Source organism: Carassius auratus, chromosome 29 (genome assembly GCF_003368295.1).
Source record: "Carassius auratus strain Wakin chromosome 29, ASM336829v1, whole genome shotgun sequence".
Taxonomy (NCBI): Eukaryota; Metazoa; Chordata; class Actinopteri; order Cypriniformes; family Cyprinidae; genus Carassius; species Carassius auratus.
The window spans coordinates 348,658-374,976 of NC_039271.1; the positions used below are offsets into that span (position 1 = coordinate 348,658).

The 26,319-nt window shown below is 40.8% G+C and overlaps 1 protein-coding gene across 1 annotated transcript in view; it reads left to right on the forward strand.

Annotated features, from left to right (window-relative positions):
• The window catches only part of LOC113047767 (plexin-A4-like), a 183,497-nt gene extending 157,506 nt beyond the window's left edge, over positions 1-25,991 (forward strand). Inside the window, exons 20-32 of the mRNA XM_026209048.1 lie at positions 17-251; positions 431-573; positions 1,721-1,989; positions 5,244-5,310; positions 6,572-6,718; positions 8,000-8,159; positions 11,510-11,613; positions 14,008-14,107; positions 15,593-15,783; positions 17,837-18,006; positions 21,297-21,509; positions 24,383-24,533; positions 24,644-25,991. Coding sequence (XP_026064833.1) covers positions 17-251; positions 431-573; positions 1,721-1,989; positions 5,244-5,310; positions 6,572-6,718; positions 8,000-8,159; positions 11,510-11,613; positions 14,008-14,107; positions 15,593-15,783; positions 17,837-18,006; positions 21,297-21,509; positions 24,383-24,533; positions 24,644-24,739 — 2,046 coding nt within the window. The 3' untranslated portion in view covers positions 24,740-25,991. The remainder of the gene's footprint in view (positions 1-16; positions 252-430; positions 574-1,720; positions 1,990-5,243; positions 5,311-6,571; positions 6,719-7,999; positions 8,160-11,509; positions 11,614-14,007; positions 14,108-15,592; positions 15,784-17,836; positions 18,007-21,296; positions 21,510-24,382; positions 24,534-24,643) is intronic.
• The last annotated feature ends 328 nt before the right edge of the window (positions 25,992-26,319 follow it).

Sequence of the window (26,319 nt, forward strand, 5' to 3'; positions counted from 1 at the left end):
ACGTTCTCCATTTTAGGCCCGTGTAGGTGGCATCGAGTTCTCTCCAGGTGTGGTCCACATCACCTCTGACAGCCCCCTCAGCAGCACCGCCGTCGTTAGCATTGCTGGTGCAGGAGGCCTCCTCATCTTCTTCATCGTCATTGTCCTCATTGCCTACAAGCGCAAATCCCGTGAGAGTGACCTCACACTCAAGCGCCTGCAGATGCAGATGGACAACCTCGAGTCCAGAGTAGCTTTGGAGTGTAAAGAGGGTAAGTAGTCAAGAGGTGGTTTAAAAAAGAGATGTCACTCCAGATTATTAGTCCGAATTTTTACAATCCAATAAACAATATTCAGAATACTTCATAAACCGCCTCGTTTGTAAGAAATACACATAGTATGTAGTTCAGCGATCAGCCTATTTGTTCTTCATCTTTTGCATCTTCCGCAGCATTTGCAGAGCTGCAGACAGACATTCACGAGTTGACCAGCGACCTGGACGGAGCTGGTATTCCATTCTTGGACTACCGCACATACACCATGCGAGTGTTATTCCCTGGCATCGAAGAGCACCCTGTCCTTAGAGACCTGGAGGTAACCTAACAATTTTATTGATGCTAAATTGTTTTGTGAAATGACAAATTTGCATCCAAAGGGCCCTTTACTGAGTTTCTGAGATGTACATGCATATATTTGCATATTCATGTATGCATATAATTATTGTACCTGTGTGAGGAGCAGTCACAATAATGGCTGCTAAGTATATTTTTCTCTTTCTGTTTTTTGATTCTGAAGGACTAACAGCACAGTGGGGTTGTTGGGAATTAAAGCTGTCACTGTGCTGTTTGTGTTCACTCTCAGTAAACAAAAGGCAGCACCCCTCATTATAATCTACATGCATACTCTTTCTCTCTCACTCATTTTTTTCTTAAAGTAATGAGCTGCTCTCTGATTCACAATCAGTCTTTTGTTAATAACAGTAATGACATGCAACTCGGCTGTTGTTGTTTTTTCTGAGTGTGGAGAACAGAATTAAAATCTAACGTCCACTGTGCTATGGGTTATTTACACCCTGCTATTACTGTGATGGACAGTTTTAATGGCATCACACACATTTTTTTCAGCCAGCATACAAGCTATATCTTACCTGCTAATGCCAGCTGAGCTCTGGTTCGAATCAGCTTTATAAATTAAGACTTAATTGGAATAAACGTCCCCTCTCTCTGGAAAAGTTAATTGTAAAATCACAGCTAATGACAGGAGCCGTCTCGAGATTCTGACAGGTGTTTAATGATTATTGATGAAGCAAATGACATCAAATGATGTCATGAGGTCTCTGCATGGTTAAGTGTTTTATATAGTTGTCATGAGTTGGTAAGCTCTGAAGGAAAGGCTACTTAAAGTTGACATGAAATACTGTATGCTATAATTGGATGCACTTCTGACTGAAATGGGAAATTCAGTGAGATTTAAAAAAGAAATGTAGAGTAGAACTTGATTTTAATTCATCAAACAATAATAATAAATGTAACAACTGACTAAATAAATAGTAATAAAATGGCTTGCATTAAAAATTGTACAAAATAGGACCAAGATTGAGTTGTTTTAAAACGAATTGTGTCGATTTAGATTATTTATTTAATAAATATGCTGACGAATTATCACATTCAGGTTGTGAAATGTCATCTGTTTGTAATTGTTTTCTTGTTTATTGTTTTTATTTATTTATTTGTCTCTGCAGGTGCCAGGTTACAGACAGGAACAGGTGGAGAAGGGCCTAAAACTGTTTGGGCAGCTAATCAACAACAAGGTTTTCCTGCTGTCCTTTATCCGAACACTTGAGTCTCAGAGAGGCTTCTCCATGCGAGACCGCGGCAACGTCGCCTCCTTGATCATGACCGTTTTGCAAAGTAAACTAGAGTATGCAACAGACGTGCTCAAACACCTGCTGTCTGACCTCATTGACAAGAACTTGGAAAGCAAGAACCATCCCAAACTCTTACTCAGAAGGTACTAAAACACATTGCACATCTCAAAAATCTAGTCCTGCAGTCCATTGGGTTTTACTGGTTATACATGCCCCTCAAGTGAGTGTGATCAACAGAGCACATGCTCTAAATTTTGAGATCATTTCAATCAGCCTGATTTTAATTATGGTCAACTTCACAGACGAGGACAGATGACCTCTGGGAATTGTCTTTCATTTGTGGACTCTACAGTATTGCTGAATGGGAATAATTGCATTTGGGGACATCAAAATGCACACTTTCTCCCTCAAATATGTAATACACTGACATGCTCTTCATTAAATTGTAATTAGGAACAATTAGCTTGAGATCCAATTAACAGTGCACTAAAAAACTACTAATTGTAGGGAGATAGGTGAAGCTCAATTCCCCATGCAATCAACTCTGGTTTTTTAACAGCATATAGGACAATATTATTACTATACCATATTGATTTTTCTCCACTGTCCGCTCATAGAAAACTTCTAATATTTCTTAAATTTTTCTTAATGTTCTAGTGATTGATTTGTAAACTTGTGGACTGAAACTTCTGATATATGCTGCTCTGAATTTTTTTTTTGTGCTTTCAGAGCAAAATAATGACATGGATTACATAATTATGTTTAAGTTTTGGGTTGTGATCCTCCAGATGAGAAGCACTGTTTTAGTCCATATTTTTCAATGGATTAGACACTTATATAGAGCGATCTTTACACATTGGAACCTGTCTAACCTCCAGCACCTGCTTAGCAAAGCACAATACAGAGGACAGGGCCAGAACAGAGAAGTTTAATCTGTTGTCTGAGAATCATTTTCTCATCCCTGCCTCTATTTCACCGCATGATTTCTAAATCGGTGTTTAAAATGCGGAGAAGCAGGACATCTTTGGCAGAAGCCTCCAACCAGCTTTCATTTCCCCAATTTCCAAGAAAGCGCTTGTGACGGCCGCCCCATCTGTCCAGCCTCAACCTGAGTTCACAAGCACACACAGGCTGACTAACTAACGGGCAGCTTCTAGAACCATCTGTCGTATTTCTCCGTCTCCCTCGCTCCTTGCTGCCCACTCTCCTAATCTACAAATAAAAATAACCTCTCAGATCATGTAGCGAGAGTTTAATAGAAGTCCTGTGATTATTCTCTGGGGATAATCCTTAGTTAAGGGGAACCATGGTTACGCAGCAGGACCCGACAGTGCGCTGAGCAGACAGTGTTCTCCACGTGAGGCGGAGTGCGAAATTGAAATTATTCCTGGCTTCAAGCTGTGTCCTTTAACACATGTGCATTACGGAAGGGGGATACAGGGAGTTTGTTTCACCAGACGATTGTTTGCTTAAGAAAATAAAGCCTATGGTGCTGCAAGGTAAATTAACGTCAGCCCATTGCCAGCTTTTGGCTGAAGCATAGTTTCAATTTCATAGCAGGCTGAGAATAAGTCTTAGTAAAAAACCTTCATTCAGTCAACGCTACACGCTTAGCAACACCGTTAAATCTATGAACTTGTTTACGCGATGCATTATCTGCATATTGCACACATTAGCAGTGCAGTATCTGTCATAGAGTGACAGTTCTCATTTTTGCAGGGTCTCTGGAATCATAAACCACTCTCAGGTCCTCGATGTTGGCAGAGCTGGCTGTTCACATCCATTTGCAGTGGCAGAAATCAGCATTGAATGCAAATGGCCTTTGCTGAATGCTAGATATGGTGAGGAAGATATATGGAGCTCTTTCCTCTCCCTCTTCCTCTGGTTTATGAAGCGTAGCTCCAATGTTCCTCTTTGCACAGGCGGCATGGAGGAATCCTCTAGCAGATTTTACTTTGTTCCACTTTGAAATGGCTGTTTAATCAGAGGGAACTAAGCACCAGGTGCTGCCTATATCCCATTCCTCACCGCTGGATGGGCATCACTTTCCTGCCTCCCTAAACCAAAACCAAACAAGCACTCGTATGCTGTGCCTGTGATATGTGACATAAGGATTTGGGGGACAGTGATAGTTGGTTGCTCTTGGCACTGTGGCAGAGTTATGGAGAGGTTGTGCCAGGATTGTCTGGCAATGAGGCTACTTATTCCCCCTCCGGTGAGCTGAGAGGTAACACAGGATATGGGTAAGTGAGTTTATTGAGTCTTGCCAACAATAATTACCATCAAACCAGCCGATAGCGCAAGAAATGAAAAGCTAATGGGAATAACAGTACACCAAGGCGAAAACGGAGGCGAAAAGCCGTTTTTTTGTTGTACCGTGGTCCATCTCCAGGTTTTCCCCCGCCTACAGTTTCTCTTGTAATTGGTCCAGGAATTGAGAACAGTTGGAGTGAGGATGGTTACAGGGCAGTGTTAGGATGGAGATGAAAGGAAAGATGAAACGTGACCCTGTTGACCCCTGGACCTGTCCTCTTTTGGCTCACTCAAGGCAGTGGCTACAAAACAAGGGGACACTAATCCTTTCCAGGTGTTGCGCCAGCTTAGTGGGCACACGCAGCCACGCATATATGCACATGTACACACTATACTGTGCAGCGCCAAGTCTCAATACGGCAGCGGGACAGAGGGAATGCAGGTGGCAGCTGGGATACAGGGAGGCAGAGGAGGAGTAGATGCACACATCACAATGCTGTAATCCTGAAATATTGATGCTGTGTGCCCTGGCTCTTTGCAGGGCGCCTTGGCAATTCACTAGCTCCCTGTGGCACACATAGGCTGGAGACACCGGATCTATGTATATTTAGTTTCACGTTGTTAGAGTTATTATGTATGAACATCTCTCATGCCGGATCAGAGCCTGTGGTCCAAGCGAAGGTGTTAGCTAATCATTATGTACTCCAACACACCCAGCACTCCATTCAGCCTTCTTCTATTGTAACGTGATCCATTTCAAGCTCAATGGACGGACTGTGGTGGGGGAGGAAATGAGTCTGGTCTTATTCCAGGCCAGAGTAGGTTCACTTGGCATCAATCCAGCCAGATCACATAAAGGAACTTAATTGGGTTTCTTGTATTAGGGTCTCGTGGATTATTGTGGTAATAAAGACAGCCTGCAGATTGGGGCTATAGATTGCAGAATGCAATTCATGTTCCAGCAATTGCGTTTGTTTAACAAAATCCTATTCATTAGGAGACACGTCCTTTGTGAAGTGACTTTTTCATGGTCATGGTAATCGCATTTGTGCATGACACACACAGTGATAATCGTGCTGCTTTGTGCTGCTTTTATTTATTTATTGATTGATTTATTTAGTGTGTTTATTTGTTTGTTTTCCAGAACAGAGTCTGTGGCTGAGAAAATGCTCACAAATTGGTTCACTTTTCTACTATACAAATTCCTCAAGGTAAGTCTGTGTTCTGTGTGTGGATGAGTTGTGTGTGCGTTAACACATTCCGGTCTGGGAGGTCAAAATGTAATAATTAAGACTCAACCATTAAAATTGCTGAGGAATATTCAGATTAGTGGTTGGACATTATGCACCTTCAAGGTCATGTGGCACATGCATTGTTGAGCACGGAGGAGTCAAGTGAAGTCCTGCGGGAGCATTGGCAGTGATGCACTGCAGGTGTTTGACAGAGAGCGTGTGTGTGTCTTGTGTATGAATATGTGTAGATGTCTATGTACATCTTTATATGAGTGTGCCTGCATGCACTTTTAATCAAAGAGGGTTTAAAGTCAGCCAAGTCTTGCTGACTGCAGCAGTTTTTCTGTTCCTATAATGAGACAGTCGGCTTAGCAGGTGCGGCTCAATTCTACGTATAGCACTGTGACCGTCAGCACCACCGCAGTACTCTCTAGCACTTGTCATTAATCTCTTAATAAACACATCTGCTCAAATCAGAACATGGCATGGGCAATTTTGCAAATGTACAGAAACGTCCTGAATTCTGAAAAGTACAAAGGCAATAAAATCTGGAAGTCAAGGCTGTTTTGTCCAGTCTGGTTTAATGGATTAGACCTGAATGAATGAAGCCGAAACATCACTCGAGCGCTTCAGGAGTCATTTAAGCTCAAATTGGACTGCTGTAAGAGAAGAACTTTATTGTGATCTCATCCATGCAAAACCATAACATTATAATTGTAGTCACAGCACATTGATTTGAGTGTTATTGAACAGTGCTTGTCCAGCTGCCCAGACCACTAGTTGGTTTTAGTGTCCATTTCTCATTTCAACAAGCATATTTTGCCCAAATTCAACTAGAGACACTGCACTTCAGCTTAATTTCTACAACAGGGGATCTACCGATTGTTGTTTGATCTTTATGTATAAAGATTATTTAAATGGCTTTGTGGTGTCAATGTAATCATGCAAAGTATGTAAATACATTATAATGGTATATAATTTTAAGCCAAGCTAAAAATGTAACACTTTATGCAATATCTGTCCACCAGGCATCAAGCTTAACTATTAGTGGAATCCATAAAAGTGAAATTGTTGCATCAGTTGAAATTGACACACTAGCACCACAACTGTAAAGCTCCTCTCAAAATGTCTATTATTGTTACTGAATGTGGGAATGACAGCCCACATTCTCTGTAGGTGGTTGGAGTGAAATTTAAGAGAGTGAAAGTGACAGTGTCTTTTTTTTTTTTTAATTGTGTAGGAGTGTGCCGGGGAGCCCCTCTTCTCTCTATTCTGTGCCATAAAGCAACAAATGGAAAAAGGCCCCATCGACTCAATCACCGGAGAAGCCCGCTACTCACTCAGTGAAGACAAGCTCATCAGACAGCAAATTGATTACAAGACTCTGGTAAGGCTCTGAACCACGGTGTGGAAGAGGAAAGGAAAGAGGAACCGTTTTGGAAGGATAGAAAGGAAGAGGAGTAAACTAAAATAGGAATGAAGAAAAATGCAAGGATAAATGGGTGAGAAAGAGGCTAAGGAGCTTGAAAGCATTCAGAAGCAGACAGGTGTAGAGGTAGAGAGAAGGGTGAGGTGATTTGTTTGGGTTGACGCAGCATGCACTGCCCACACTCTTCACGCCTGACAGGGAACACACAGGTTTGTTATGACCTTTGACCTGTCTGCTGTCCGGTGGTGAATGGCAGTGTTGTGTTTGGCTGGTCACTTTGACAGGCCTGAGCTAAGTCTGTGTTGTCAGGGCCGCACGTATGCCAGGATGGGCTGTTTACTGGTACAGCACGTCAGGAGGGTAATCTGTATTCTGTGTGAGACTAAGAGAAGAAAAAGTCAGAGGAGGAATGTGGTGACTAGTGTCTTCTCTTGGCATCCGACCCATTCCTTTGAATGCTGCACTGATTTGATGACTGTAGGAGCCGTTTCAGCTTCATCATTCTGTCCTCACTTCCAAAACACTTAGATGGCTGCAGACTCGCCACAATACAAGCCACTACCAATAGCACATTCTGCCTTCCATAGCAAAATATGGAGGGCATTTCCTGGTTACATCATCAATCATTTTCTACACAATAATGCATGAGGTTGGCCAATCAGCACCCACAACTTTTTATCACTGTATTGAAATACTTCGTACTAATTTTTATTAATATTCACATATTACTCACTTATAACTTCAGGGCACCTATATACAGATCTTAGATCTGGATTAAAGACAGAGAATCCTACAGGAACAAAGATTATTAGTGTGTTAATTGCATACTTTTGCAAACTGAGGTAAGTGAAGTGACGGCTCCCTCAGGGTGGCCAACGGGCTTTTACGTCTCGTTCACTCATTCAGTAGCACACCAAGGTTTGACTGGACGACTGTCATCGATCAGAGGACTAGAACAGAACAGAACAGAACAGAACAGTCACTCTGAGATATGTTGTAAACACAGGCCTCAGTAGATATGCTGTACATGTTACAAGCTCTCTGTATGGCTTGATTAAACCTTTAAACATAAAATGTGTTCTAATGGTTATTTTTGCCTGACATACACGGATGCATTTTAGCAGTCTTTAAACTCTCAATAAATTTTAAATCATGCATAAAGATCATTTTACAGCCACATAAATATTCATGTGTCTCCCACACATTTGCTAATTGGTGTAATTTTGTTCTGTCATGTAGGTGGTGAACTGCTTGCATCCAGACAATGAGAAGAGCCCAGAGGTGCAGGTGAAGGTGCTGAACTGTGACACCATCAGCCAGGTGAAGGAGAAGATCTTGGATGCCATCTATAAGAACATCCCCTACTCGCACCGATCGAAAGCCTCTGACATGGACCTAGGTATGAATAACATTATGCTAACATAAGCTGCCTTTACCCTTAAATAACTGTCTTCATCAGTCCTTCATTTGCCCTGGTCAGAACATTCAATGTGTAAATCATTGACATTGACATCTGTGGAATGATAGGTCGAAAGAAGGTGATGGGTACTCATTATATCACTTAAAATCTGTAATTTAGTGCATGGGCATATGGCATAATCATGACAGAGGTTCCAATAAGTCCTTAAATTGCTGCTATGGTATTTAAACCACTTTTTATTCAAAGAGACATAATTGACAGGTTGGAGCATCTCACAGTGACTGGGAAAAAATAGGCAGGCTAATCTATACAGATCTATTTTTCCACAAATTCCAAATGAGAATCAGTATCTTATTCTGTACACAAGTCCTTCACATTGACTGGACCGATCTGTTTTATTTTGTAGATTTTTGGGGGGCAAAAATAACATACACTACCGTTCAAAGTTTGGGATCAGTTTTTTAAAGAAGTCTCTTATGCTCATCAAGGCTGCATTTATTTGATCAAAAATACAGAAAAACAACAGTAATCTTGCAAAATGTTATTACAATATAATATGTTTTTATTTTAATATCCTTTAAAATATTTTTTATTTCTGCGATGCAAAGCTTAATTTCCATCAGCCATCACTTGAGTATAAAGTGTCACATGATCCTTCAGAAATCATTCTAACATGCTGATTTATTATTAGAATTATCAATGTTGGCAACAGTTGTGCTGCCAAATATTTTTTGGAAACTGCGATAATTTTTTCAGGATTCTTTGAATAAAAGGTTAAAAAGAACAGCATTTATTCAAAATATAAATCATTGCTAACAATATAAATATTTGCTATCAAAATAATAAAATAAAATAATGAATAAATGTTTTAATTTCTTTAAATAAAAAAGAGAGAGCATAAATATTTACTGACCCAAACTTTTTAACGGTAGTGTAAATAAATGCTCTTCTTTTTAACTTTTTATTCATCCTAGAATACTGAAAAAAAAAGTATCACAGGTTCCCAAATAAATATTAACCAGTACAACAGTTTCCAGCACTGATAACAAATCAGCATATTAGAATGATTTCTGAAGTAAATCATCCACTGAAGCTTTGCATATGTATATTAACATAGAAAAATCATTGTAATAATATTTCACAATGTTACAGTTTTCCTGTATTTTTGATCAAATAAATGTAGCCTTGATGAGCATAAGAAACTCAAAGAACAAACCTTTGAACAGTAGTGTATTCCTCAAGTCATTGCCTAACACTAGTCTATCCATAAGGGAATGGAACCATGAAAAGTGAAGAAATAATTGTATCTCTTGACAGACTCTCCTGTGTAAAATGCTTTTATGGGCCCCAGAGGGCAAGCATGTTGTTTTATTATTGTTTTATTAGGGGGGAGAATTGGATGTTGTCTGTGGGAGTGTGTGTGAGTGTGTGGTATGATAATGCAGTGGGCATCCCCGGATGAGAGAAGGCATCTCGGTATTCCGTAAACGGATCTCAGAGTCTCCTGAGCCCCGGCACACTCTCTGGCCCTGATATGGGGGCCAGATAAAGATAATGGGTAATAGGAACGAGGTAGCCTCCATCTCCTCCATCCCTCTGGAATGATTGGACCGGAGTGTTTCTGTCCCTTGCCTTTGTTTTTAATTCTCTCTTTCACAGTCCCCTGAGGGCAGGGATGGAGGGAGGGAAGAGAGAAAGAAAGAATGAAAGAGTGATGCAGACAAATCAATGCACTTCAGCCCATCTCAGTCTCTATTTTAACTCTCTTTGTCTTTATTCTCTATCAAGCTACATCCTGCTGTTTTCAGCAGAGATTGCTTCTGTCTTATTTTATTCTCAATGATTTTCTTCCCTTTTCATTTCACTTTGTCTTTTTATAAGCATTAATAAAGTGTATTATAAAGATTTTCTTTTTTGTTGTTGTTAGTCATTTTTTCTTTTTGTGTTTTTAGGTTTTCTCATCCTGTTTCTTTTAGAATTTTTTCTTGTCATATGTTTTCTTTTCTTTCAGTTTATTTTTCTCTTAGTTTCTGTTCTTCTCGTCGAGGTGTCATTTGCATGTTTATAGACAGTACAGTAGTGAGATATAAAACAATGGCGGGCCTCTCCTGGAGATTTGAAGTTATTCTCATCACCCAGAGACATGTTTCATCCGCTCGTCTGTGATTGCTGTTTCGTGTTTCTGGTTGGGATCAGAGCGAAAGGTAGCAGCAGGTGGCTTGAAGAGGCCTCACTCCTCTAGCGTTCCAATCATACATTCATTTGCAACAGAGGGGAGTCCAAAAAAAAAAGAATAAGAGAGACGTCTCTCTTGTTCCTGGCCATGTTATCTGTACATCACATTGCAAAGGGATATGTTTATTTCATTCAGCGCTGATTTCCATCTCATTGCTGTTTCATATTGCTGTATTTGCTGAGGCTGCAGACAGCGACTGGTGGGCGCTGAGGGGAGGGTGGGAGAATATCTTCGCATTTTGTTGTGCATCTCTAGTGAGCTGGGTAACTACAGTAAGAGCAAACTCAGCAGAAGGCTTAACTTGGTCGATGAGGGGCCGTTTGGGCTCAGGATGCTCGACCCACTACAGATGAAAAAGGAAGTTGCTTTCAGCAGTGGCTGTAATCACGTCCATCGATCCACTGGCCACGAAAGCCCGGCTCTCTAACAAAGGGCAGAAGAGATTAATTTACTTTCCTTTCCTTCCTCCCTTTCTCAAATGCTTCTTCACGTACCCTTATTTTCTCTCTCGGTTCAATTTATTTCTCCTCCTCTCTCTCATTATAGACTTCATCCCCTACCTCTTTTCTTCTATTGTTCCTGTCTTCATTTTTAAGTTTTAAAAGTCTGTTTTTTAGCTCCACATTTTCTTTCAAAGCTGAAGAGAACCATTTTTAAGATTACTATATACTATAAATACCAGTAAATTTATCACCACAATAGGTTTTTGTACAACACTAAGATGTGCAAAAAATTACCCAGTGTTTACTTGAGTGTGGAAGCTTAAACTGGATTAATATTTTGAAAATATGTCTATATTTCTTTCAAAAATGAAAGAAAAAGAGTTGCTGTTGTTTGCTAAAGTTGATGTAGTTTTTGTGTTGAAATACTTCCTATCCCAAATTAATATTCAGAGACAATACATGTTATTACACTATGTAAACAGTTCATATCTTTAATTGGAGATTAAAAGAAATGTAATGATTTAATGCAAGATTCCTTGTTCATTGGGACACAGATGATATATCATTAAAAATGTGAATGGAATTCCTGCGCTTTGCAAATTACTCTGAGTATTAAACATTAGATGCAATTACTTGTGTTTTCGTTGCAGAGTGGCGTCAAGGCAGAGTAGTCCGAGTCATCCTTCAGGATGAGGATGTTACCACAAAGATTGAGGGTGACTGGAAAAGACTTAACATGCTGTCCCACTACCAGGTAAGATCCGGTGCATGTACTATTCACTACCAGACACATTTCTAGGTAAACTTACTCTTGTAATAAGGTGTTCAGTTTTATTATTTTATACAGTCAGAGGTCCAAGACATGAATGCTTCAGAAGGGGTGCATTCTTTCTTCTTTCTAACATCCTTACCATCTACTTCAAGGTTTCTCATGAGCAAAAATTGATGAAGAGGTCATTTTTTGCTGTTTACGAACTGAATTCTTCTTCAGTTGGTGTAGAGAACGATATCTGCCATCACAAAGATGGCTTTGAGCCTTTGAAATCTATCTTAAATCAGGAGGAGGATGACTATTGTACCTGCTGGTTTCTATTTAAAGCAGCATCTCCAGATGTCCCAGTATATTTTATCTGACAGCAGTGGGATGCAGGAGCAGGTGGATCTGTAGCTTGACACCTGGGTCAGATGATCTAGCTAATGACTTTTGATAAATGGCTCTGTGTGATGTGAGTTTTGGCATAGGCTTTCAATGATAGCACAGATTCTGACAGGGTAACTAATATTGGAACAAAGAGATTTGAACGCAAGATGAATGTCTTTTGTGAAGCTCAGAAATGTAATGCTCTATTTATGTTCGTCTAGCACAAAAAAGGATGCCAGCAGAGAAAATATACTCTATGATGGTAATTGCTTTTGTTTCTTGTGTCTTAATAGAACTAGTTTAGGGAAACAAATACTGTTAACATTCATTGCATCTCAGCCATATCAAACACTCTTATGCCCCTGTTGACCTCCATAATAGGGTGCAGTCAAGGCACTTCCAGGTCACTTAGAAAACCTACTCTGACTGACGGATCTCCAACATTGTAGACAGGGACCATTGAGATTCAGTGGTTAGGTATGGCAATGCTGTCTTAGCAGGGGGCTGATAAAGTCTGTCTGTCTGCAATTATATAGACACTCTAAGAGTGAGAACCCCAGACATATCTGTCTGGCTGGGAGAGGCAGTTTAGGGTGGAGAGGAGACAGGCGGCGCTTCATTACAGTGTAAATAATTTCCTCCATAAGCTGCCCTCCAAATGAGCTTTTTGAGAGAGAGGAGTCTGCACAGTACTTAAATTAAATGTCACGGGGCGGCGCATGGGTGAAGGGCTGCAAGCGGCATAATGGATTAACTGTTGATTGGAATCGGAGATGAGATAATGAAGACAGAAGTTAATTAATTTTCAGTCGGGGAGGGCATGCTATCATTGACAAAAAGCTATCAGACACCCCTAAGTCTGTTAGAGTTGCTTAAGAGAGGGAAGAGGCTCTCCATGCACCTTGCACCATCTTCTATTTCTTAATTTCTCTCCTTGCGCCACATACGTGTTCAAGACTGACTTCCTTTCATTTCTTCCTCTCTAATAGCACCCAATTCCCTTGTTTAGTCTAGTATACAACATGAAAAGTCACAGAATGTCTCACTAAAGTATGACAGGTCAGTCATAAAGGATTCTCGGTGCATTTCTGATGTATATATCAAGTCATCTTTGATACTTTCCTCTAAATCGAGGTACTACAAATGCATCTGGCTCTGACGTTAATTCTCTGATGTCTTCTTAGGAAGCTTCACACTGGGGTTGTGTAAGCCCCATCTCGGATATCTGACATGTCTGAATGCCACCGGGAACACAGAGACTCTCTTAAAGCGTAAACTTGCCCGCAGAGGAAAGATAAAAGAGAAAATCTCTGCTGTTTTCTAAAAAGACCCTTTTCAGGGAAATATAGCCCTTATCTGAAGTCTCCTTTCACACAGTCATTCATCTATACTGAGGTGTGAGAAATATTTGTTTGATTTTGTTGAAGTTTGGACAGCTGTCCTCATGGGCCATGGCAGTAAACAATAGTGGCTTTACGTTGAGTTTGTCCAGGAGGAAAGAGGTTAAGGGTGTAATAATAATGTCCTAATGGTCTGTGAAGCACTTATTCTCTGTCCTGTTGTGGTTTGGGTTCCCATGCAGTCCTGAGCCCAAATCATCTAGTTCTACGCCATCACCTCAATCACCTCACCTCAATTGCTTCAAGTGCTGCAGGCATCCATTGGTAGATTATGTGGAAGGAGGGATGTGTGGTTGGGGAGTAGAGGCCCCCACATGTTAATTGAATTTGGCTTTCTAAGACTTACTGTGGTTAGCAGTTGCAAAGGCATATCGTTCAATAAACCCAGTTCATCCCACTGGAAGAAATGTATTGAAATGGAAGCAGATAATCCAATCTTGTCCCTCACTTATGCAGTTTAACATCTACCTGGATGAGAAATAAAGGGCCGATAACCCAAACTCTATGTAACCATGAATCTGAAGACATCATACGTGTTTTTAAAATCTGAAATGTAGATATTTTGTTTGGTTTTTGTCTATAATATCCTTTGTTTCTTTGTCCACAGGTGACTGATAATGCTGTGGTAGCTCTCGTACCAAAGCAGGTCACTGCATACAACTCTGTGAACAACTCCACTGTCTCCAGAACCTCTGCTAGCAAATATGGTTTGTGTTTGTTATTCCTTTTGTAATTCTAAAATGCATCCATACCCCCGAAACAAAACGTATGGCACACTGACACTATATGAAGCATTAATAATCAGCTGACTAACGTTTCTACAGCAGGGTAGGGTAACATTCAACATGAGCTACACTAAGTACAGAAATGGAGTTTTTTTTTTTTTTAAACTAGTCTTGTCATCTCACATGGAGGTAAGAGAAGTTAAATATGTAGCATCTCAGCCACTCACAAAAGGAGCAGAAATGAAGCTCAAACGGAATTACGTGGAGATAGCCGAGAAAGTCGGGCAGCATACAAAGGTAAAAGTAGGGAAAATGAGTCTCTTTGCACTTGACTTCCCTCCTGAGACTCTGAATCTATCCCTGTCATTCGCCCGCCATCAGTCCCTCGTACGATTGAGTCTAAAAAAGCGTAAGATCAAAGCTCAGGGCCTTCCGAGCACTCCCCCTACACATCAAATAGACCATTAAAATCATCTCATCTCCATATACTTTCCTGCACTCTAAATTAACCTGAAGAAGAGAGAGGGGGAGTGTGACAGATGGGAAAGACAGAAAGAAAGTGCCATAGATCACTTCGCTCTTCACTCAGAATTAGCTTCAGACGACATTTAGGTTCTTGTAACAGGTTCGACAAGAGACACATTTTGAAACACCTGGAAAGACAATTTGTGAGACCTTTGTGAGGCTGCAACAAATTGATTAATCAGACCTCCACCAAATATGGACTACATTCACACAGTCAGTGCTCTATAATGAACCGAAAACTAGTTTGGTTCATACAGAATATATCAACTAACTCTCAAAATTTGGTCAAGTCAGTTATTATTTGGCACTCCAGACTGAGGAAGTGTGAACGTAGCCACACTGAGATCAGCAACAGTGATGTGAATGCAAATTTACACGCTCGATCTCATTCCTTTTTTTGTTAGTCATCCTCTCTGTTCTTCTTTTTCTGAAGGTGTTATTGTCTTTCTTTATCAGGTTCCTCCTACTCTTCTCTGTCTTTCCCCTGGAGAGATTGATTTCTGTTGCATCTGTCACTGTGAACTGCTTTTTTATCTTACCAAATCAGGCCTTTGCCAATCAATTTTTTTTCACACTGTGTAAACATTCATCGAGCTCTGTTTTTTTTTTTTTTTTTAAATGTCATGGCTGATCTCTCCCTATTGGCTGAAGCATGAATATTTCATCAGGCCTGACACCTGTTCGATTTTGTGTCTGCCAAAGTGAGCGAACACGCACGTTCGCCAGAGAGAAAGTGAGCAAGAGAGCAAGGGATGAAAAATTAAGCATCCATACGTTCTAAATGATTCATATCCAATCTCGAAGACTGCACAACAAAAGGCAATGTGTTTTGTACAGATAGGAACAGATTTGAACAGCTGCATGGGACATTTGTCAGCATAGGAAGATTGAGGAGGAAGTAACATCTGATGGTCTTTGATCTTTGTCTTTGCACTCCAACAGAAAACATGATCAAGTACACGGGCAGTCCGGACAGCCTGCGTTCCCGCACACCAATGATCACCCCTGACCTGGAGAGCGGCGTCAAGGTGTGGCATCTGGTGAAGAACCATGAGCATGGGGACCAGAAGGAGGGAGACCGTGGCAGCAAGATGGTCTCGGAGATCTACTTGACCAGGCTGTTGGCCACCAAGGTAGACTTTGCCACCATGTATAATATTCTCTGAATGTCAGATTTGGTTGAATGGTCCTAAAAACAGTTGTCAACAGATCTGATCCTTCCAAAGAGAGGTGAACTTTCTAGAATGAGATCAAAAGGGGAGATTGTGGAGTTAGTAGAGTTGAGACCACAGTGTCAAACGGTTCATGTTTATGCTATTTGCTCTGAACTCCGATTTTTCTGTTTTCTCCATTGGTATCACACTGACTGACTTGACGTCACAGCATCAGCAGAGCTGGTAAACAGGCTCTTGTTTTGGGTTTTAATACAGATCCCTCACTACCAGAAAAGCATAATGCTTCAAGGACATCAGGAAATGGAATAAATGGAATAGAAAGCTTTGTTTGATTAGGCAGACATCACTATTGCTACTACTCAACGTTGAAATCCAAAACCCTTAGTATTTTACTTTGGCACTTAACGCATCCTGTATTGTAAACCTCAAAACATAGCGATTTATTGATGACAGTTGTGTTATTATTTATATAAATGACTGGATGATCCACAAAGGGAAGATTCTCAAAGAAACCCCATAGTTGTAATTTAGTGTTTGGGTAATCTTGGATGTCAAGGCCCCAGTTTTCTTAAAGGCTGATGCTGGGAAACTGAAGTCCTGGCACAGGAATCTGCTTTTTTGCATGTGTCTGTGATTCTGACGTTCCTGATGTTGCCAACCAGAAGTGCACACACACATGCAAAAATGCCCTGGTGATTACCCTATTCCGCTTGCAGACTGTGTCATATTTTTAGATGGATTATTTCAGTGTAATAACCAGTTTATCGCAGACACCATCTCTCTTGGTGAAAAATGATTGGTGTGACAACACAGTAATTGACTGTTTGGCTTTCACCCCTGCAATAAATACCAGTGATCTGCCTGGGGTGCTGACGCTTTCCACATTCGGTCCATTAGAGTCTCTGAGGATGGGCGAGCTTTACCTTTTTCCATCTCCCTCCATAATGCCAGGCTTTATTTAATCTCTCTTTCTCTACCGTTCTGTCTTTGGCACTTTTCCATCCTCTTTCTGTTTGCAATTACAAATGTTCCTTTCCTCACCTGTCCGGAAAAAGATCACTTATAGTTTAATGCTTCTCTGACTGCCTCCCTGTGTCTGATAGCCTGCTTTTGAGTACGCTATAATGACCAGGTACATTTCAAATGGCTGCAGATAGCCACTTTGGTTCTTAGGCGACTAATGATGATGTCAGTCGTCACACAGGATGACACCTGTCAGAACCCTCGCAGTCATCCCTGTTGCCAGCCTCATGCAGCTGTCACTGCATTTATACAGGGCGCTAGTGAGAAATATGTATTTTCATCTTCATAGGGAAAAGATAAGCTGTCAGGGATCTGGGACACATTAGAATTATTGTTGTGATTGTCAGCTAACAGGATTTTTTCTTCTTTCCCGACGACTCTCGCCGTCTGCTCAAACGGAAATAGGATTTTGTGTGCTGTGCCTTGTGTACACCTCATCCGGATGCGAAGCCGGTGCTGGCTGCGAGATACGGCCGGCGCTTTTTGATACTTTCCTCTCTCTCTCTCTCTTCCATGCTTCCTATCAGCTCTTTCATTACAAGTGGATTAGATTCTGTCATCTTCTCTCCTTCTTAGACTCGCCCACCATTAAATCAAATTAGGGTCAATGGCGCGGGGTGGAGGTTAATCCATCCGCACAAAGCAGATTAGGCAGAATTGCTTCCGTTATGTTATATTAAAGGTGAACTTCAAAGTAACACTTTCACTATCACAGAGCTTGATTCAGGAATGTTGGTTTCATCGGTGGGATTACTGAAATGTGGCCCACAAATACTTTAATAAACACAGATAGCTGTTCTGAGGAACACGGCAGCTCTTGTCATTGCTAAATATCAGGTCCATGCAGGGTCTTCATGGAGACTTCTATATGGCCTGCCTCTGTAATGTTGGTAACACAAGTGTGTCATTTAAATAACGTGTAGGACAGAGTGAATTGAGAACAGGGTTAATTTTCATCCATCTATCCCATTTCTTTCTGGTTCCTCAGGGCACTCTACAGAAGTTTGTGGATGACCTGTTTGAGACCATCTTCAGCACAGCACACAGAGGAAGTGCCCTTCCTCTTGCTATCAAGTACATGTTTGACTTCCTGGATGAGCAGGCTGACAAGCACAACATACACGACCCGCACGTCAGACACACATGGAAGAGCAACTGGTAAGATACCTCCCACACATAAATAATATCATATAAATCCATATTTATTATATCATTTTGAATAATATACATGCATATGAATATTAGGTCCAAAATAGGTCCATATATAATACAACCTAAATTAAAATGAAACTCAAATGCAATTATAATAACAGACCCATAAAAGCAGATTACTTGACACTCCCCCTAATGTATCTGTAACCATGGACATTACCATAGCAATGAGTATGAGAGAAATTAATAACGCTCATTTACAAATTAATTTCACCCAACCAATTTAGAGGCACGTCCCCATGGTGGAAGGGGGTTGTGGGGTTAAATAAACAACCAGCAGATCGAGTGAGAAAGGAAGAGGGGATGAGGTGAAGGGGTGGAGTGGATGACAGGGGAAAGGAAAGGTTGGCATCGCATTTAATGAGTGGTAATCTATCATTAGCCTCTGCCAACGTCCTTTCACGCACCACCTCAAAAGGCTAAGGGGGATGAAGTGATGATATTGATGTGACGGCATGGCGGGGGTGGGGGGTGGTGGATAGAGTCCCTCATTACTTTATTTTATAGAGCTAATTTCTCCCCATCTTCCACAGTGTGTTTCGGGGCCATTTGAGAGCATTAAGTGATTTTGGAGAGCACAGAGGGTCACTCTTGCATTGCACATTAATGGAATCGTTCTTACGGAGAGTGGAATGTTAAATAGCGATTTATCATCTCACGCTCCTCGCTGGGCATTACAGCCCGATGCCACTGTGGCATCTGTGATATTTTTAAATGCATGTGAGAGGGTCTTCTACAGGACTAATGCACTGCTACCCAGCTTTTTGCTGACAACTAATGTCTCTCACAGAAAATGAAATAGCTCCGTTTTCAGATATGGTGCACAAAACAACAGGCTCAGCTTTATCTTTGTGTCTAGATGTGCTGCTGCCACCACACAGGCTGATAATTGAACCAGAGCTGTGGGTGGGGTATATTTGCTGTCTAGAGGATTTTAACACTCTAAAGCTAAATGCTTTTGGCCATGAAATCACAGGCTTAATCACTATTTTGTTTACAGCCTGTTAGTGTTTGCTCATCAATTCTCTTCACCAGTTATTATTGTCCTTAATGGGAAAGTGAAATTATTTGTGCAGGGTGCACTGAGGTTTCTAATTTTGATTGATTTTGCAAATGAAAGATTTCCAGACAATCCAGATGGCAACTTAAGATGTCCAAGTCTTTTGCTTATCCTCTTATTTGAGTGTATCCTACACAGACAAACACTTCTTTAATATTACTAGCAAGAATAACAGTCTAGACCACCCAAATCTAATATCTCAGCATGAAAACTTGCATCTTTTTCACTAATCACCCATCATAGAGCACAATTTATCCTTCTTAAAGAGATGACATTTTTTTAAAGCAGATTTTTGGCCATTTCATTCATTCAAACAAATCACAACCTAAATGATGGACTCCCCAGTTTTGTTACAAATCTCTTCTTCAAATGCATCAAAGGAAGCCTTAAGCATCAGATCTTTAACCAAAGCCAGTCAGAGATGGATCGCTGATGGTCGAGGCTCTTGTGAATCATCCATCATGCCATTGTCTATCTTGTGACTGGGCGAGGGTTGGGCGGTAAAGCTTGTCAACCAAAGTACAAGCTGTCAATGCACAGATACAGACAATAAAAGCAGGTGTGGTTAAATTAACTCTCTTTGTTGAGCTACTCAAAATGCAGATGACCAAAATTAATGCCATTTAGTTTTCAATGGGGTGTTCACACTGACAATGATTTGTGGCAACAGTGATGATGCAACAAAGTTAAACAATGCAAAAAAGCCTTTATACATACAGACACATTAATGTCCTTAAACATGGCAAATGTCAAGTAAGAATTTGCAAAAGTACATATTTTCAAAATAGAGTTTTGGTCCAAGTTAATGGTACAATCACCGTTGTTCAGCAAATATTATATATATTTTTTTTAATTAGTATTCCACACAATCTGGAATTTCCTACAATTTCTACAATTTTACACGGTGGACCTTTCTTGCCTGCAAAATTTGGCAGTAATTTCACTGAATTTTGCAGATGTGATCGCACATTTAAAGTCCTGCAGAATCAGACTGGTTTCAAGTTCACCTGACCTCGATCAAATGCATTTCTAGATAAACCTCACTAATCCACTAGTCCGAACACTGAGATACACAAGACGTTTTTTAAATCACTTTTTTTGGTCATAAAAATGTGGTTCCATAGTAAATCAGAACCATTTTGCACATTACAAATATTCCTACCTTTACACACAAAAAACAAATAACAGGCAGAAGAAACCCAAAAGACTGACAGAGGAATGTTAGGCTTTTCCCAGAGAGGGCTGTACTGAGCTGAGTGCTATATTTAGCTGGGATCTAGTCCATCCAGACATCATTCCCATCTTCTGATCTACTTACTCTATCCACTGAGTGCTCACTAAAGTATGGCGCTTTAGACACGTTCTGTCTGGAGAATATGATCTTCAGAGGCCAGCTGTGGCAGGTTTACGAGGGTGTCGACTCATTGTTAAAGCATTGATATCCTTTTGATAGAGTGCAGATAATCCCAGTTGATTCTCTCTGATTAATTTAGAAGTCATAATATGTGGTTTGCTCTATAAATCCTCTTTGGTGCAGTTGTTATTTTTGAATGAATTCAGAGGGCAGCAGAGAGGGGGCTGGTACGGAACAGCTTTTGTTGACTGTTTTCTCTCTTTTTCTTTTCTTTGCGAAACTCTGCATCCATTTCACTGCAGTGTCCTTTCTTATTCCCTCATCTCCTCTCTTCAGTTTTTGTTATCTAAGACAAAACCAAAGCTCTCTTGAAAACTAATGAGAACTCTGCAGTCTCAGACCAAAGCGCACAAAATCCCAGACCAAACAACATCTGTGACCCTTGAGACGTGCACAAACACGCTCTTAAGTTGATTTCACTTTAGCACAAATGGGCTGGGGTATAAAGTAGCCTTGTATACGTTTATTGTTTTGGACAGGTGCACAATTGCAGGACAGCGCTCAGATACAAACAAAGATGTGAAGCACTCTGAGCATGGCTCAAATATTCATGCTGCCATTTCAGACTGAACAAAATTGCCTATGCACATCTAAATTAAAATGATTTAATTCATCAATATCATCCCAGTATCAATTCCACATATATTTAATACATTTATATGCATGTAAAGGCAGTCTGAGGTTTCAAAAAGCCACTGCTTCCTGTTCCAAAACTGCTTTTTGAATATAAAATGCCATTAATACATTTTCTGCTCTCCACAGCCTACCTCTACGGTTCTGGGTGAATGTGATCAAGAACCCACAGTTTGTGTTCGACATCCATAAGAGCAGCATTACGGACGCCTGTCTGTCTGTGGTGGCACAAACCTTCATGGATTCGTGCTCGACGTCAGAGCACCGCCTGGGCAAAGACTCCCCCTCTAACAAGCTGCTGTATGCCAAGGACATTCCCAGCTACAAGAACTGGGTGGAGAGGTGAGCAAGAACATTTCTGTGTACACAATTCCCTTTCTAGATCTTTCAACGTGATTGAACATACAGACAAAGACTGTCAATCACAGTATCTGGTGGAGCACTGCAGCCTTAGAAATCCATATCAGAAAGAGTAGACTTCCATATTCCTTCGGTTTGCATGGTTCTAAGGTCTAAGTGTGAAGAGATCGCTGGAGTGTTTTAATGTGTATGCATGTGTGAGGGAGAATGAGAGACTGTATGTGAGGTGCATTTGTGAACGGTTTTAATCAGAAAAGATGCAAAGATACAGTGTTTATGTGGCTATATCGGCTTGAATAAAAGCCCGGAATTTTATTATGTCCTGCAGGTATTTGTAGTGTGTGTGTGTGTGTGTGTGTGTGTGTGTGTGTAGCCGCTGGTAATCAGACTGAAGTGTGTTGTTAGAGCTCCAGGATGATGAATTGCAGCTCTATTGTAGTTCAGTAGATCTTCTGGGTCTACCCAACACTGCACCAAAGCAATTAGTCACTGTTTATTGAGAGACAAACTTTTCTTCTTTTCCCACAGTCCTCTGGCTCTACGTTCAACAATGCCAAGAAAGGAAGAGCAATGACTATAAAAATCTGCGTCCGAAATTGCATGCTGTGTGGTAGTTATTGCATTTGGGTATTTAGTTTGTGAACATTTAAGTAGGTAGTGTGCATATAGGTAGTCTGTATGAAATTCAGACGCTGTCACATGAGCTACTGGCATCAGTTATGTCACTTCACCGCCATTCACAACTCCTCACCCGTGGTTTCATGGTACTTCTTGCCTAGTATTTTTCGAATGCTGTGATTTGAGCAACACTTTTTTGGCATTCTGGCATTTTTCGCATACTATATAATTTGGAATTAAGCATATTCAGACAGCCAAAGAGCTTTGAATAATTCTATTGTTTTCTGCTCATTTCAGCACACCTTGCTGGTTTACTCAAACCCACCACGCTACAGTAAACAGCACTGATAAAACTCATCAGCGCCGTGTGTCTCTGCTCTCAGCCTCTGACTAACGTGTTTATTTGCGGTGAGGTATCAGAGACTGCAGGAGGAGATGGGTAGCTGGCAGACGAGCATGATGGGGAAAATGATAAGACTGTAATCATGCTGCCAGCTCACTATGAAAGAGCTGAGATGGAGAGAAAGCTCATTTTCATGCATTAGCTAATGTGTTACACATCTTTAAGGACTGGGATCATACTAAAATGTGCCTACTGAGGTGAGAAAAGCCTGCTTTAATTATAGGTGCTGACATCTATGTTTAAACAAGGTAAAATATCTTCTCATTGTCACAAACTTATTAGACCACGCAGTGTAAGGTTTGTGCCACCGCTGCCCTAAACAGTATTGGTGATTGCCAGAATTATTTTTTATGTTGCTGTAATGGTTAATCTATCAGTATGTGTAAGCTCTTTAGTCCCAGTAGTATTTGTAATGCTAAAATATAATTATTGTTATCCATAAATTGTCCTATTTACTGTTTTACAAGAAAGGCAGAAAAATTGTAAAGCACTTTTTTATTCAAATGCCTAATTACAGTCAATAAATACAGTCTAATAAATATGTTAAGCACACCACATGTCATAATAATAATTAGGAATCTGTTAAAAACCAGTTTAAAACTAAAACTGTATTGTCATTTATTAGTCAAATTACAAACTGAAACAACTAAATTAGTTTTTATTCACACATATACAAAAAGCTATATTTCTAATATATAAAAATGTCTTTTTTTTCCTGTTTGCTATGAAAAATCTCTATGAAATGTTATTTATAAATGGCATTTTCAGTTTATTTATTGGTCAGAAAGCATAGCAACTATTTAGTCATTTGCAATACATGCACGAAACGAAGGAATAACCAACATTGACTTGTTCTGGCTGACGAACAGCTGACATTTAAACGTGGTATTAATTAGTGCCAGACAAGCTGCCAGTCATTAGCCTTGGGAAGCAGAGGGCGCAGAGTGAGAAGCTAAACTCAAATGTGTGAACTCGTCTAGGAAGTGTACCTGATTCCTTTGGGAAGGCCATACCTAAAGATCACAACTTCTCACTATCTTTTTCATTCAAGACAGTGCCATTGTCCTCCACTAATGCCCCATGGTGCATTGCAGCACATACTTGCCACTCAAGTGCTCACGGGAGCCTGAAACAGACACGCATTCCATCGGTTAGTCAGTCAGTGTGTTGAGTACAGGAGTTGGCATGGTGCAGGAATTAAAAATGTAAATGACCTGCCTTAATTAACGAGTCGACAGAGCCTCTGCAGCTGCAGGTGACAGTGACTGATTGCTTTTCCTCCACCAACATTCTTTCACCAGCCACCCAAAGACAATAGACAGTGTTACTCTGTTCCAAAACCAAGAGAGCTGCCTACAGAGACAGCATTTTCAAGGCATCGTGGGTGCTCACCAGGCACGAAGGCTGTTCCAAAAGATAGTAATGTTAATTTTACTGCCTCATAAGATTTACCCTGTAACATCAAACACAATTGCAATTGCATTTTGTTTTGGATGTGCTAGTGTGTGTTTAGTATCAGTATATGTGCGAGGCACATTTATTGAATCCTTCCAGCATCCTGCAGATTCTGCTGATCTCTGGAAAACTTTCAAGGACAGCGGCTCATTAAGAGTCAGTCACTCGCTGATGTAAGCTGCAGCTGTACTGCCACAGAAAGGAAATGCCGAACTGATTGGAAGGGGTGTGACAGCTCTCTCCCAGTGACAGAAATGATGCTGAAACGTGTTATTCTCGTTCTACATGAGTTATAAAAAGGCTTCTTGAGCCCTGTCACCTATCCAAGTTCTAAATGTTTGTTAAGTAATCTATTTCTGTTTTTCTGCGTTTCTTACAGATATTACTCCGACATTAGTAAGATGCCTGCGATCAGTGATCAGGATATGAACGCATATCTAGCAGAACAGTCCCGTAGGCACATGAGCGAGTTCAACAGCATGAGCTCCCTCAGCGAGATCTACTCTTATGTGGGCAAATATACAGAAGAGGTACAGAAAACTGTTAGTCTGTTAAATTACTACATTTTAAAAGTGAAGATGAGAAGGATATGTGGTTATTTGGAGGCATGTGTAACTGATGTGTCATCTCCCTCTGGCAGATTGTGTCTGCGCTGGAGCAGGATGATGGTGCCAGAAAACAGAGACTGGCCTATAAGCTGGAGCAGGTGGTCGCCTTCATGAGCCTGGAGAGCTGAGGACCACTTTTCCCAGAGTGCACTGGGATATCCATCAGAAACCGAGCCGTGCCTGAGTGAAGACCTGTCCATCTATCTCATCTCTTCTGTTTGCAATCTTCCCACAAAAACAAGCATTTGAATCATATTAGCTCTGCTTCCTAGAAGATTAGAGATGGGAACTGGAGGATGGGCAGAGGAGCCAAGGACTACATTACCCATGATGCAGTAGAGTGGGTGGCCATCCGGCTCTGCTGTGTAGAGGAGGGGTGGCTGCCTACGAGTTCCACGTCACTGCATCCTCCATCCTTCTCCCTGACTGAAAAAAACACACACAAAAAAAACATTTCTGTTGCCTTCAAAGTTTAGCTGATAAGCAGAAACCACAATGTTTGGTGTCATTTTATTCTGACTTTTATGACTAGGGTAGTGTACGACACTAATGTAGAGTCCAGTTCATTGTAGTACCTTTGTTAAACACGCAAAACATAAAAACGGTACTGCATGAATCTGAAGAATCCTGTCCATTCGGGCCATTTCAAGAGACACAAAACACCTCGATGACACTGGATTTACAGGACGTGCAAGATCATTTATACGCCTTGATAAGAGAACTATCAAGCCTTGAGAATCCCAACTGCTTATTCTCTCTTTGAAGACAGTGAGGTGTATTTAAAACCCTCTGTGTTTAGTGGAAGACAGCAAGTCAGTGCTTCAACTCTTTCATCTCTTCCGGGACGTTACTTTACAGTGAAACTGAAAGAAGAGACCTATCGTCTGGTGGGACACCCACATCTTCACCACTTCACCACCAGCCTTCATTTCGGCTTTTATCCGGCTTGTGCACATCTGAATTGATCCTCTCTTATCTAGATGAGTGGAGCAGAAGCCAAGGTTCGTTCCCCTTAGAATCAAGCACACACACACACACCCCTCTTCCAGAGAGCGACGCCTTCTCTCTGTACTCCAGCGAGGTTGCCAGGACCTACGCTGTGTTGCAAGAGGACGAAGTAATCTTAACAACAAAAAAGCACATTCAGTAGGTGTCTCAGTTCACACATCCAGTAGGGGGACTAATTACAAAATAAACTACTCAGAATTAGCCGTTAAAGAGGGAAATGGTGCGTTATTGAAAGTGTACACGTGCAGCCTGCACTGTTCACTGCCACAGGGTCCCACCTTTACCGAACACTCTGGAAGCCTCTAGAAAAACCCAAACATGGACAAAGTTGCTCAGCAGAAAACCAAAGGAGCCCAATTAAAAAATAGCAAAGTGAATAAATCACCCCTGAGAAAGCAAACACAATGCACTGTTTGTTTTATGACCTACAGAAGGAAACTGTCTGCAGCCTCATATTTGTTACTGTCCATTATTCTGTGCACGGAATAACGGACAGTAGTCCATTATCTGGTTATTGCACAACTGGGAAGGTGGAAAGAAATCCTGATCTGAAGTTTAAGGGCTTGCTGTAGTTTAAATGTTGCTGGCAGCCTTGATAGATGAATCTTACCTGGGCTTAACGACTCCAAAAGCAAACGGATGGCGTGATGAGGACGTAATTAATATTGGATGTAACTTTTACAATGGGAAAGAGACAATT